The 12,791-nt window shown below is 36.6% G+C and overlaps 1 protein-coding gene across 1 annotated transcript in view; it reads right to left on the reverse strand.

Annotated features, from left to right (window-relative positions):
* Positions 1-666: 666 nt before the first annotated feature.
* phip (pleckstrin homology domain interacting protein) overlaps positions 667-12,791 on the reverse strand; it is a 58,944-nt gene continuing 46,819 nt past the window's right edge. Inside the window, exons 22-39 of the mRNA XM_016257449.1 lie at positions 10,547-10,638; positions 10,225-10,438; positions 9,324-9,437; positions 9,098-9,205; positions 8,881-9,005; positions 8,703-8,785; positions 8,066-8,177; positions 7,627-7,688; positions 6,298-6,453; positions 6,092-6,212; positions 5,832-5,957; positions 5,272-5,344; positions 5,049-5,105; positions 4,785-4,940; positions 3,711-3,863; positions 3,423-3,610; positions 2,927-3,321; positions 667-1,968 (exon numbers count right to left, since the gene is read on the reverse strand). Of these exons, the coding sequence (XP_016112935.1) occupies positions 1,298-1,968; positions 2,927-3,321; positions 3,423-3,610; positions 3,711-3,863; positions 4,785-4,940; positions 5,049-5,105; positions 5,272-5,344; positions 5,832-5,957; positions 6,092-6,212; positions 6,298-6,453; positions 7,627-7,688; positions 8,066-8,177; positions 8,703-8,785; positions 8,881-9,005; positions 9,098-9,205; positions 9,324-9,437; positions 10,225-10,438; positions 10,547-10,638 (3,006 nt within the window). The 3' untranslated portion in view covers positions 667-1,297. The remainder of the gene's footprint in view (positions 1,969-2,926; positions 3,322-3,422; positions 3,611-3,710; positions 3,864-4,784; positions 4,941-5,048; positions 5,106-5,271; positions 5,345-5,831; positions 5,958-6,091; positions 6,213-6,297; positions 6,454-7,626; positions 7,689-8,065; positions 8,178-8,702; positions 8,786-8,880; positions 9,006-9,097; positions 9,206-9,323; positions 9,438-10,224; positions 10,439-10,546; positions 10,639-12,791) is intronic.

Here is a 12,791-nt window from a genome sequence, read left to right on the forward strand (position 1 = left end):
GTATTTCTAATAAAATAAAAAGCCTTGGTGAGCATAAGAAAAAGCCCCAAAATGCTTTAAATCAGTTTAAAACTGAAAATATTTGTGCATTAATTTGCAATCATTTTTAGATAACTATTAAAAATAACTAACATTAATCAACAATTATTATACGTTAATAATTAGTCATCATTCATTAATCACATAATTTCCAAATTAACATTAAACTGTCAGCCATATTTTAAAAAACCGCCATGGAAAGTGAAGTTAGTTCTGTGAAAATCTCTACCATCATTTTTCTGCAGATGCCACCAGCTTTGATATTTCATTCTCTAATACAATGACATTCAGACATTTTAAAACTGTTGTTTTCAGTGTTCAAACACTTCTTGTGGCCACTGTATTTTTAAGTCATGGTTCTAGTTAGGGATCACAGTGCATTTTGGGAGCCTGATAAAACGGGCGTGGAGTGATAATGTCATTACTATTACACACCTCAACAACACACATACACACACACACACAGTGGTCATGGGTAGATATGCTGCTTACTAATCTCTATCCCAGCAACAGATCAATAACACACGTTTGTACTGGATGAATCAATGCGCTAAAGCATCAAAAACACTCTCTCACACTAACTGGGGAGTACAAAGGAGCCAAAATGTATTGAATGTATGAAAAGGCACAAGGTATTGCTAATTATATAAAAACATGCGTGAATTACCACTGCCACTGATCTTGACTCGCAGAGAAAGACGTTAAAAAGACAACACGCGATTTATGAGGTCCTTCTCTGCACGCCACTACAGCTTTACAGCCACTTACACAATGATCTGTTAAAAATAGATTTTTTTTTAACAAGTTTTTGATTTGTTGCAACAACCGTGTAAAAACAATGCTTAAAATTAACAGTTTAAAGAAACGAGACAGAGTAAAAGCTCAAGTTATACCACACTCACACACACTCGAACGCCCTCAAATAAGTGCTTTCTTGAGAGATGAAATCAGGTATTTGGATTCATAAGACTGTATAAGTACCTTTCTTCACTGGCATTCAAATAGTGCATATGAAAATCAGTATTTAACTGCATTTGTGATTTTCTGTGGAAGAAAATGTATAAGGTGGGGGGTTTCAAGGGGCCGTGACTCTTGAAGTCACCAAGAGTCAAAGATTCAAAACATGAGAATCAATTTAGAGAGTCAGAATGAAAGATTTAGATAATCATGACAGTCTGATAGCAGCAGGAATGGTTCCCCCTCCCCAGTGGGCGAGGATAAGGGGTTGTGTCGCATAGGACATGCAAAGTTGGCATTGTTACCAGCCAATAAGGTTGGCTTTGGCCTTCTCGGTGAGCTTGCGGACTCTCCCTTTGCTTGACGTGCCGAAAGTAATCGAGGCATCCTCAAACAAAAGCTGTCTTTGCTCTTCCTCAGAGTCCTCTTCGTTATAGAAAGCTGTCCTTCGGCCTTGGTTACGCGTTCTCATCTGCCCTTTCGAGCTCCCATCCTCTTCCATATAAATGTCAGGCTCCTCCCTTTGGGCGGGGCCTGGCGTAGGGGGCGTGGTTTCTTCGTTGCCACGCCGACTGCTCCTTCTGAGAGCTTTGGGGCTTGAAGGAGCTGGGGTATCCGGTGTCCTGATGACTCGTGGTCTACCTCGTGATTTGGGACACTCTGGAGTCACTATCCCTGAATCTGAAAGACTACTGTCCTGGGCTGTAGAAGAAACCCCGCCCTCATCACCAGTAGACAGAAGAAGCTCCTCCTCATGGGATGAGCTTCTTCGTAGGGACTCCAGCTCTTTCTTGCTTTTCCTCCCTCTCTTTTTTCCAGAGGCCTGGGGCAGTGGGGGTGGCGGTACCGCTACTGGCGTTCGTATTTGTGCGTCTAATCTGGGTCGGCCCCGGCCTCTTCGTACCACTCCCAGAGTCACTTGACTATGACCATTCAAATGTAAACTGTTTTGAGGAGAAGAGTCGTGATCGACTGGACATAAGAGAGAATGAGAATATAAGTACAGATGAAACATTCACATATGTGCATTCAACAGATGCTTCTCCTTTTTTTTCAAAGTGACTAATAATGCATTACAAATTTTTTTTAATTAGCATGTGTGTTCCCTGGTAATCAAACCCATGGTAACCCATGGAAAGATCCACAGATTTATATAGACTTCACATAGCTGTAATTCAACACGTCACATCAATTTTTGTAAAGTTATTTCTGACTGATTTTATTATGCTTTTAGCCATGATTAAGTGTGTAATACTCTAATAGCATTTTATCACATCTAAATCTGCAAAATTCTAACGATTATCCCTTAAATAATTATATATAATTAGAAAAATAGGTTAAATCATTTCAGAACGTTTAAATCTATTCTCAGTTCAGTTTAAAATGTTTTACCACATTTAAATCTAGAAAAATCTACAGATTGTCCCCAACATCAGTGCAGAAAAAATATAGATATAATAAAAAAGTAGAAATCAAAACACACACACACACAAAAGTTTAAAACATTACAAACGTTTAAATCTGCAGAAGTAAATTTCAGGGGGAAAAAATTTTCTTTGAGTACTTTGAGTTCAGTTTAACACATGACCATTAACCATAACCATTCAATGATTTTCCCCCAAATCAATGCAGAAAATGAAAAAATAAAAAAAATTCAGGAAAAAAATTATTTTACAGAAGCAATCTCAGCAATTTTAACAATATTTTCTGTTGAAATCAGCAAAAATACACATATTTTCCACAAAACCAGTGTAAAAGAAAGTTTAAAATCCATTTAGGAAAAAGTTTTAATGAGCAGGAAAAAGGTGATTACTTTGAGCCTACAGGAACTACACTGTGTGCACTGAAGGTTTCCAGGAAACATTCAAAAATCCTCTTCCCCGTAATAACATCAGCTTTTCACAACAAATACTTATCATCTGTTACTGACCTGGTGTGAGTTTTACAGGTGTCCGAAGTTTCCTGCGAGACTCTTTGGACCCACCTTCATTTGTGTGGGGAACTGCAGAGCTCTCAGTTTCCCTGGAGGCACCAATGGAGTGAGAGTTCTGTGTGCGCAGGACTCTAGAGGAGGGCTCTGCTGTCTTACTGTGGCTGGGTGGAGGGGGAGGAGCTGACTGTGTAGAAGGTGCATCTGTGAGTTGGGTTCCAAAGCGGGCCGAGCTTCGTGTCCGACCGGGGACAACCGGAGGCTCAGCCTTGCCATTGATCTGTGGATGTGTTTGCCGTAAAGAAGGAGCCCGGGAAGGTCCAGCGGGAGTGGGCGGAGCTGCATTGTCCGATCGAGGAGGAGCACGAGACGAAACCCGACGCTTCCTTTCTGGACTACAAATCAGAAAAGAAGAAAAAGTGTAGGCAACATTTAGAACCAGTGACCAATTCTAGAACATAATGTTCTGCAATGACCAATCAGATACGGTTTGTACCTAGAGGCGGAGCTTGAAGGTGAAGAGCTCCTCCTCCTCTTCACAGACTGTCTGGTCAAACGCTCGGTGTGCTGCCGCTGACGGGGGAATCGCTCACTGTGCAGACTTTGAGCAGCTTTAAAATGGGTCAGGATTAAACTGATATGCTCTTCAAACAGAGCAGACAATCGCAGACTCATGCTGTAGATCTGCATACACAAAAACACACATGTATTAAATAAACTAGATGAACTGGTTCGGCTACAGCATTACAACATGTCTGTTTTTAAAATGAAAATGATCTCATACCCTGGATTTTTTACTGGGTGTATAGGCTTTGGAGTTGCTGAAGATGAGACGTATATCTTTACAAAGATCCACGGGAGTGTTGTACTCTCCTTCTAACAGGCGGTTCAAGACAGTCCCAAAGTCCATAGGAGTGTCCACAATGTCCAAGTAGTCCTGAGAGAGGTATTTTTGATGAACAGGGCATATAAGTAGACAGTGCACTGCAAAAAATTATTTTCTTAATCAGTAATTTTGTTTTGTTTTCCAGTACAAATACCCAAACATTCTTTAAACAAGATTTACACTACCGGTGAATAGGTTGGGGTCTCTTATGCTTACCAAAGCTGCATTTATTTGATAAAAAAAGTAATATTGTGATTTTTTTTAACAATTTAAAATAACTGCTTTCATTTTTTTATATTTTACAATTTAATTGATTCCTGTGATGACAAAGTTGGCATTTCAGCAGACATTACTCCAGTCATCAGTATCACATGATCCTTTGGAAATCATTCTAATATGCTGATTTGGTGCTTAAGAAAAATTTCTTATTATTATCAAGGCTAAAAAAATGACTTTACTGTCACTTTTAATGAATTTAAAGCATCCTTGCTGAATCTTACTGACCCCAAACCTTTAAATGGTAGTTTATATAAAATTATCATAAAAAGATAAGATAAGAAGAGAATATAACGTAAGTTTATTTTTCCTACCCATTTGACAAATTGTTGTTTTTCTGGTTTGTGATTTTGTGACAATCATCTACTTACTTATTTATCTTGATTCAAGCATGTATAGGTATTTTTACTGGAAAATAAGACAAAACATAATTTAAAAAAGATTTCTGCAGTGTGTGTGTGTGTATATATGCTGTGTATATGTGTAGCTGACACTGTTATAGTTACGCAAAAATCCCTGAAAAATTAGTGGAAAATATATACTCTGTCATGAGTTTTTGATTTTTTGCTTGCCCAAAGGTAATAAATATTGATATGGCAACAAACAGCAGGTGGTCTGAAGTTGAGAATACAACATCCCTCATAATTCCCACCTGAAGTTAAAGCTATAAACTACAGTTCTGTGTGTATGTGTTACCGGATACTCCTCCAGATCCACAGGTTGTCTGAAAGGCTCTGAATCTTCACACTGAAAGATGAGCTCCAGCAGCTCTCTGCAGCGCCCCTTCCAGCTCTGAGGGTCTGATGATGGTTTACTGCGCATACTCCTCAGGATAGGCTGCTGCTGCTGCCTCTGAAACATATACACACTCGCAATTAGCCAGATGTAAACAATCTTGATGTATAATCAAGTCTTATCTTTCTGGCCCTGTTTAAATTATATAATATCAGTTAAAGTTACCTTCTTATTGCGGCTAGATGTACAAGGTGCCTCATGTTCTTCATCCTCATCTTCATCCTAGGTTGGGAAAAAGGTGTCAATCAAGTCATAAAAATACACACATTTACATTACATGAATTCCAAGTGCTTGCAAGGCAGCAAAAGAACAGTCTTAAAGGCACTGTAATAATGTATAAAATTCACTTATGAGTGGTTTACGAGTGTGTGTTTCAATGACACTTACATCGCTTGAATCTGAGAAAGCAGTTTTCTTCATACTGTTATACAGTGGAATAATATCTGTACAGCTTTGGTCCCTAAAGAACACAGACAGAGACAGGCAGTCAAAATCAGTCCCACGCATGGCTTTAAACTAAATGCTACGGATGCACCGATTAAATTAATAAAAGGACAATATTAAAATCTATACTATTATGTCTAAATGAATAAAACAACAATTTAAAAAACTAAAATTAATCTAATTGAAATGCTACAAGTGAATTTATGCATCACAGAATTATAACAATTAATATATATTAATTTTGAGATTTATTTGAGAGTGTTAAATCATTAGTGTTTTTTTTTAGATATGAACTTTAAGTGAGCATTTGATGATTGCAAAAGCAATATAAATGTAAAAATAGAGAAATTTAACATGCGTAATTGACCATACACTATTTGGCAATACAGATCAATTAAAATGATAATGACTGATAATCGATTTGCTATCAATATATTGTGCATCCCAATTCAACACCACTGGTTAATAGTTTTATTTACAATTTTTAATTGTGGTTGACTTACTTGATAAATTGTAGCATGAGGTCAGATACGAATTTGGCAGTTTTGACAATGAACGCGCCTGGTTCATTGAAGGTTTGAGCATTGTGTTCAATGTAGCGTACCTCCCACATCAACGACGACATTCGCCTGACAAAAGCAAGCAAATAACAGATGCATATATAATTTGATATAATCTACATTAGACGTACACACTGATTTTTGGAATATATCAAGTGTTTACACAGGTATGTGACTGTCATGTCCATTAACTTTGCGCTGACCTATAGAAACGGTTCTGCAGTCTTTGTCGGATGGTGCTCAGATCTGTGACATAAGCAACTACGGTGCAATATGTTGGATATGCCTGCAAGTCCACTGGCAGTTCAAATGGTGCAGCCACATCTGGAAGAGAGAAAGAACCACTGTTATATTCCATCTGTTTTAGACACAACCATAGTAAGAATTTTGAGATATGATAACGCCATACCCAAAGTGCACAGCTGGTCGATGCCCTTGATGATGCGCTCACACTCTTGGTCACGTGTGCGTGAGCCCCACTCTCCTTCTAGGGGCTTGTACAATAAGGCTTTCTGCTCCTCCTCAGTTAGAGGCACACTCAGACCTAACTCGTCAGGAAATGCTGCTGCAGACAGACGGAAAAAATGAGATGGAGAAAAACAACAGACATACAATCACAACTCAGTTTGGATTACTTATTAAAACAATGCCAGCTGGACATCAGAACAGTTGATACTCTCAATCTGATGGTTGCTGTGACGACTACTAAACATTGTGTGTGTGCATGCGTGTTTTGCCTACGTTATGGGGACCAAATGTCACCACAAAGACAGTAAAACCTGAAATCTGTAACATTTTGTGGACCTGCCAAGAGTTCTCAATAGGAAACGTATGCTCTATTATGTTTTAATGGAAACAAAGGTCACAAAGCCAATTATGTAAAGAACTGCACTCAAAGTCTTGGGAGTGTGGTACCCTGTATGCAATCAGAGCAGTGTTATATTTCTCAACATGTGCTTATGTGCTTGCTTTTATTAGTGCAGTGAAAATGAATGTGCTATGAGATTAATTAAACATGTTTAACATCATTCAATTTAAGTTAATGCATTTATCTAATGTGATCTTACAACAGCTTAATTCTGTTTTGAGAGAGATTTCTGCAGACTAGTTGCTTTAGCAAAGATGGTTCAATACACACCCATAACAATCTCATATTTTAAAATAATAGGGGGGGGGGGATTAATTTTTAATTGATCCAGTTGAAACATACAAGTCATAATTCATAGAAAAGTTTGGGATCATTAAGATTGTTTAAAGTTTTGAAAGACACCTTATATGCTCACCAAGCCTACATTTATTTGATCAAACATACAGTAAAAACAGTAATATTGAAAAATACATACATTTTTAAAATACATAGATTTTAAATTCTTTGATAAATAGAAAGTTAAAAAGAACAGCATTTATTGAAAATGATTTTTTGTAATAATGTAATGTAAGTCTTTATGTAAAAATGTAAAAGTCACTTATGATCATTTTAATGCATCCTTGCTTTTGTTAGATTTTATTTTATTAGTAGAATATTAATTTCTTTAAAAAATGTTGAAGAGTAGTGTAGCTAAAAAAAAAAGTACATTAACTTGCAACTATTTTGGCATAATTGTGAAATTTCACATAGAATCTCTATATATTTATTTCTAGGCAAATTACAGCAAATTTATACATATAATTCAATATTAATTAAATAGACAAAGTTGTTTTATTTTACTAACAGCTGTAGTGATTGTGATCATCATACCTTCATTGGGAATCTCCTCCATGTCCCATGGGCTCATCTTTTCTGTATCTCCATTATCCCAGCTGCATCACACAATAACACAAAACTGTCAATATAATGTCATCTACTATTAGCCCCCCCACAATCAAATATGTGCAACACCACACTAAGCTTAGTATAGATTCATTTCTAAACCTCCATATAAACCATGTTTAGTCTTAAATTTGAAGTCGAAAAGGAAGTGTAATTACAGAGCAATTAAATCCAGAAAGATTTGTGGGTTTTAAACTGGCTGTTCGTTAATGTGGTTAAGACAACATACAATAGAGGTTAATGTAGAACTAACAGTGTGTGCCGTTTGTGGTCTCATGGCTTCACGCCTGGTTAGGACACAATGTAACAATAATTGAATTGCTCTATAACATGTGTAAAGATGTGTAGATGGACACAGAGAACTGACCAGACGTTGTAGCACTGGAACAGAGAGTCTGGATATTCAGCCTGGTAAGGCTCCTGACTCTCAATCGTACCAAACCACCAGGCATCATCTATCACTGCCCGGAAACGATCACCTGACAAAATAAATCCCACAATTACACACAATCATCAATTCTGTATCAGGAACAAGCAGTCATTAACAGAAAGCAACATATTAAGTAAAAAAAAAAATTCATACAGACAATTACTTGAATACCTCTTCTATTACAATTACAAATTTATTAAAAATTTGTGATAGATCAATAGATAGACTGTGTCAAGGTCAGTAAGTTTTTAAAGAGGTTTTTATGAAATAGCAACGTTATTTCAGGTAAAAAAGGAGTGTGTACAATCACATCTGTTCAATGTCTAAGAAAATTATTTCAACACTTTTGACATTTTAGTCAACATTTTTGGTCGATTTTTTTTTTTTTACAACATGAATGAACCAAGATGAACACAAAGATGACATTTTTAAGAATTTAGCACTTGGATTTTGAACTAGATTTTATAAAGACTTCTCCTTTTCATCATCTCAAACATCCCTGTGTGTCATTGACCCATTTAACCCTGTAAAAAATAAATATCTGTGCAGAAATGCACTCAATTCACACACTAACCTATCATCCAGTTCCTCTGTCTTGCATTATCAAACTGCTGCCGAAGTACCAGGAAGTCGATGACATCAGGCATGTCGTGGTATCTAAGACCACAACAGAAATGCGAGTCACAGGTTAAAAGCCACTCAGTGAAGATCATAGTGAATAAGTCACTGTGACTCATGCAGACAGTACTCACTTCATAGAGAAAGAGCCGCCCGTCAGTTTGCCAGTGTCTGGGTCTAGGAAGGCCAGCTTCAGACAGCACAGAGTAGGCAAACCCACCTCATACTTGATGCCCACTATCTTCAACAGCTCCTGCTCCTGCAGGCACACAATCACAAACCATTTCCTATATGTTTGATCATGTGCATAAAAATACTGTGAGGTTAAAGTTAATTTCATTGAAGACTTACCCTGAGCTCTAACTTGTGCCAGGGCTGTTTTTTAGGATTTATACTGACGATCTTGTTTTTTTTGGTCATCTCCACATAAGCTTCATGGCCTTGACGGAAATAATATACCTGTTCACAACAAACAGCTTATTGTTATAAGCATGTTTCCACACACCACATAAATAATAATATTTCACATTTTTATTTTGCTTTAGCAGACTGTTGTACTGACTAATGTGTTTTGTACCTCATCGCCCATCTGTGGGGTGAAGGGGCATCTCCGTGGCATGGTGTCAGTGATCCAGGCGGAGGGCAGCCACTCCTCTAATGTCAAACCCTGGTTCTGCAGTTCAGGTATCCTCTGAACAAATAAACAAACACACACACACACACACATATATATACAGCAAGTTCAGACTAACTTAAAAACAGAGCAGGACTTTCACACAAATCTGAAAGTGAACCTAAACTGTCAATGGAATTAACTTTTTGTCCCAGGGGTTATTCTTTATTTTAATTAAATTATAAAAAAGATCTCAGTATCAGATGTAGACCTTTTAGATCCATGATGATCTCCTCAAGAAGTGAAATAAAATATTTTAACTTTTATTACATAAAAATTAGTCATATTTTTACTCGAATAAAGATGGCATCATTTCCACCACAACCAAATATTTGCCATTAATAAAGTTCTTTCAAAAGTTTGTGCACTTGGTTACCAAGGAGACAACAGCATCAGTGAAGAACTTGAGATGAAATATGAGACACATGACGGACGGGGGGGGGGGGGGGGGGGGGGGGGTACTAGCTGATGTACTAGCTAATTTCATAGCTAGTACATCAAATACTAGCTATGAAATTAGCTATGGCAAGAGAAGATAATCCAAACATTTTTAAAATGCCATTTTCACATTTTATTCCAAAAATGTTTCAAATATTATTTCCATCTTAAAAATGAATGGTGATATGGTGGAAATTACATCAGTTCATAATGATTTATGGAAACTAAAATAAAAACAGAAAGACAGAACTCTTCTGTCACTCATTAAAGCTGTAATGACCATTGTCAATGGACAAATTCAAGAAACTTAGTGAGCTTGATAAGCATGTTTTAAAGGAGTTGAAACAACACACAGAGGACCGCTGACCTTCCGTTTCTCCTTTGGCTTCTTCTTCTTTGGTAGTGCTCCATCTTTGTCCTGCTTTTCTTTCCTCCTCTCCTTCTTGGAGTCTTTTTTCTTCTCTCCATCTTCTTCCGAGCTGCTGGCATTCTTCTTCTTTTTCTTCACGCTGGTCTTCTTGGGCGGTTCCAGGTTTATTCCAGCATCTGCTGTCCAGTCTGAGTAATCGCTGGAGTAATCGCTGTAATTATAAACAGACCCAGCAAATTTGTGTGGCTCTGGCTGACGTATGTCTATGTCAAATATATGCCACTATGTCATATGAAGTTTGAGGAAAATGAACATTCACCTGGAGCTGCTGTTATCATCAGGCCAGGGTTCTTTTTCCTCTCTTTCCTCATCTGATGATTCTCTGCTTGGAGGTCTTGCTTCGTTTTCTCCCTAAAAAACAACAGATACAATGAGACCGAAGATTACCACACATTTTTTTATGCCATTCTCAGAACACACCAACGGTTCCAACAAAAAATGTCAATATAGTTTAAATTGGAAATTTGGTTTTCATATATACACAACAAGTCTGATGTCACTACTCCAGAAAATCAATTTTATAATTCAGCATTTTTGTCCGGCTATACTTAGGGCTCTATGAAATTCATTTTATAGTTTTTTTTTTTGTGTTAAAATTTTTCTGGATTCCATTTCCCCTTTTAAATTTTTCTTGACTCTGTTTTAATGATAAATAAAATTGTATTCATCAAAAAGCATGTCTGATTAATTGAAATCAGGAAACTTACAATATTAAACAGCAATTTATTAAAAGCCTAACAAAAATGTCATTTTAAGGCCCTATGAAATGTTTTATTTTTTTCTGAAATTCAGATTATTTTTAACTAATTCTGTTTTCCATTCATTTTCTGGAATTCATTTGAATGGTTTCATTAAATATTAATAATCAAAAGCATCTCTAATTAATACATTTTATTAAAAAAGTAAATTATTATAATTTTATTAATTTTTTCCAGAAATACTGTGTTGTGTATTTACATTTTTCTGCTAAATTAATTCTGGTAAATATTCCTTTAAAAATAATGTTTTAACAATAATTTTATTAGTAGTAGTACTATCATTACATTAAGTATTATTTCTGTCACAGTTTCTTCAAGTTAAACTGAACTTTTATTTTGACGGGTTGCTGTGAAGACTTTTAAGTTTCTGTTTGTATATGATATGACGATAGTTTTACTCAAAAGAATGTGTAAAATGCTCATGAAGTGATTCTCAGAGCAGTTTTAGAGATTATGTTCATGTGTTCATGTACTCATATATTGAGGCGGCAAAGGCTGAAAACACTGCGAGCGTCACACGTTCTTCAGTATGTGTGTGTTAAATGAACCGCGTGTCTGCACCATTCATTCACACATAGACACAGAACACGCAGGATTCATATTTAAATGGTATTTTTGTGGCTTAATATTAACAGACACTAGTCCAAATCGCGTTTTGATTTAAGTGTACTGACCAACATTTGATGTATCCATTCAAAATCTAGCAAATTCCATGACATTCCACGTTATACAGTAAATTCCGTTTTTATGACTGGATTCCATGATTCCGTGCATGTTTTCCGCATTGCGGAAATCATATGACCCTATACACTACTGATTAAGAAAAAAATATTTTTTTTGCATTGTAACAACTGGAAAGTAAACATTCACAAACAAGCCTGTTCACACCAAATCCTGATCTGAATAAAACCAGAGTGTATAAAATATTCACAAATATGATCTGATGACAATCTGACGATTGTCTGAAAAGTGAGCAGAATGACTGCTATCCAAATTGACCAATAACTGCTATTTACAAAAAAAAAAATTATGGATCTTCACAGTTCAATCATTCTATTTCTGTGAGAAGTAGATCATTTCTTTTTAAAAATTGTCATGCATCTTTTTCATGCTGAAAATTATGATTTGGTGTTAGTAGGCATTTGCACTGCAGTTGACACTGTGAATCTGTTATAACTTGTTCTATAGATTGAGAAACCTGCTATGGATGCAACTGTAAGTATAAAATAATCTCAGATACTTTGATCTTCTGAGACAGACAATACACATACAGTGCATTAATATACAGACATCTGTTTCCGCATCTAACTGAGAGAAAATGCGGGAAAACGTCTCTCACATATGCATTGGTTCCTCCTCATCCCCTTCCTTCCCCGCACCCATCCTTCTCTTCACCCAGCTCACTCAGAATGGTCAATGGTAGAATATAATGTTCTATATGAATGCAAATAAGATTTACAGTCATGTTTGGTGTCATTTGAATAGTCTCAGGGCGAGTGGTACAATGGTCTTAATCTTACAAAAGTAGGCTAAAAGATAATACAGATCCTAAGAGTTAAGAGATACTTTGATTACTGTAGAGGGTCATTCCATGCAAATTACCTTCTGTTCCCATTGAGGTGTAAACTAGCCACACAGATTCCAATTGTTAGTACATGCCTCCATTTGGGGGGAAAAGCAGACTACTCCCAGGTCTTTCACACAAATTACCTTCTGTTCCCATTGAGGTGTAAACTAGCCACACAG

The sequence above is a fragment of the Sinocyclocheilus grahami genome, unplaced genomic scaffold, assembly GCF_001515645.1.
Source record: "Sinocyclocheilus grahami isolate Dianchi unplaced genomic scaffold, SAMN03320097.WGS_v1.1 scaffold29.1, whole genome shotgun sequence".
Lineage (NCBI taxonomy): Eukaryota > Metazoa > Chordata > Actinopteri > Cypriniformes > Cyprinidae > Sinocyclocheilus > Sinocyclocheilus grahami.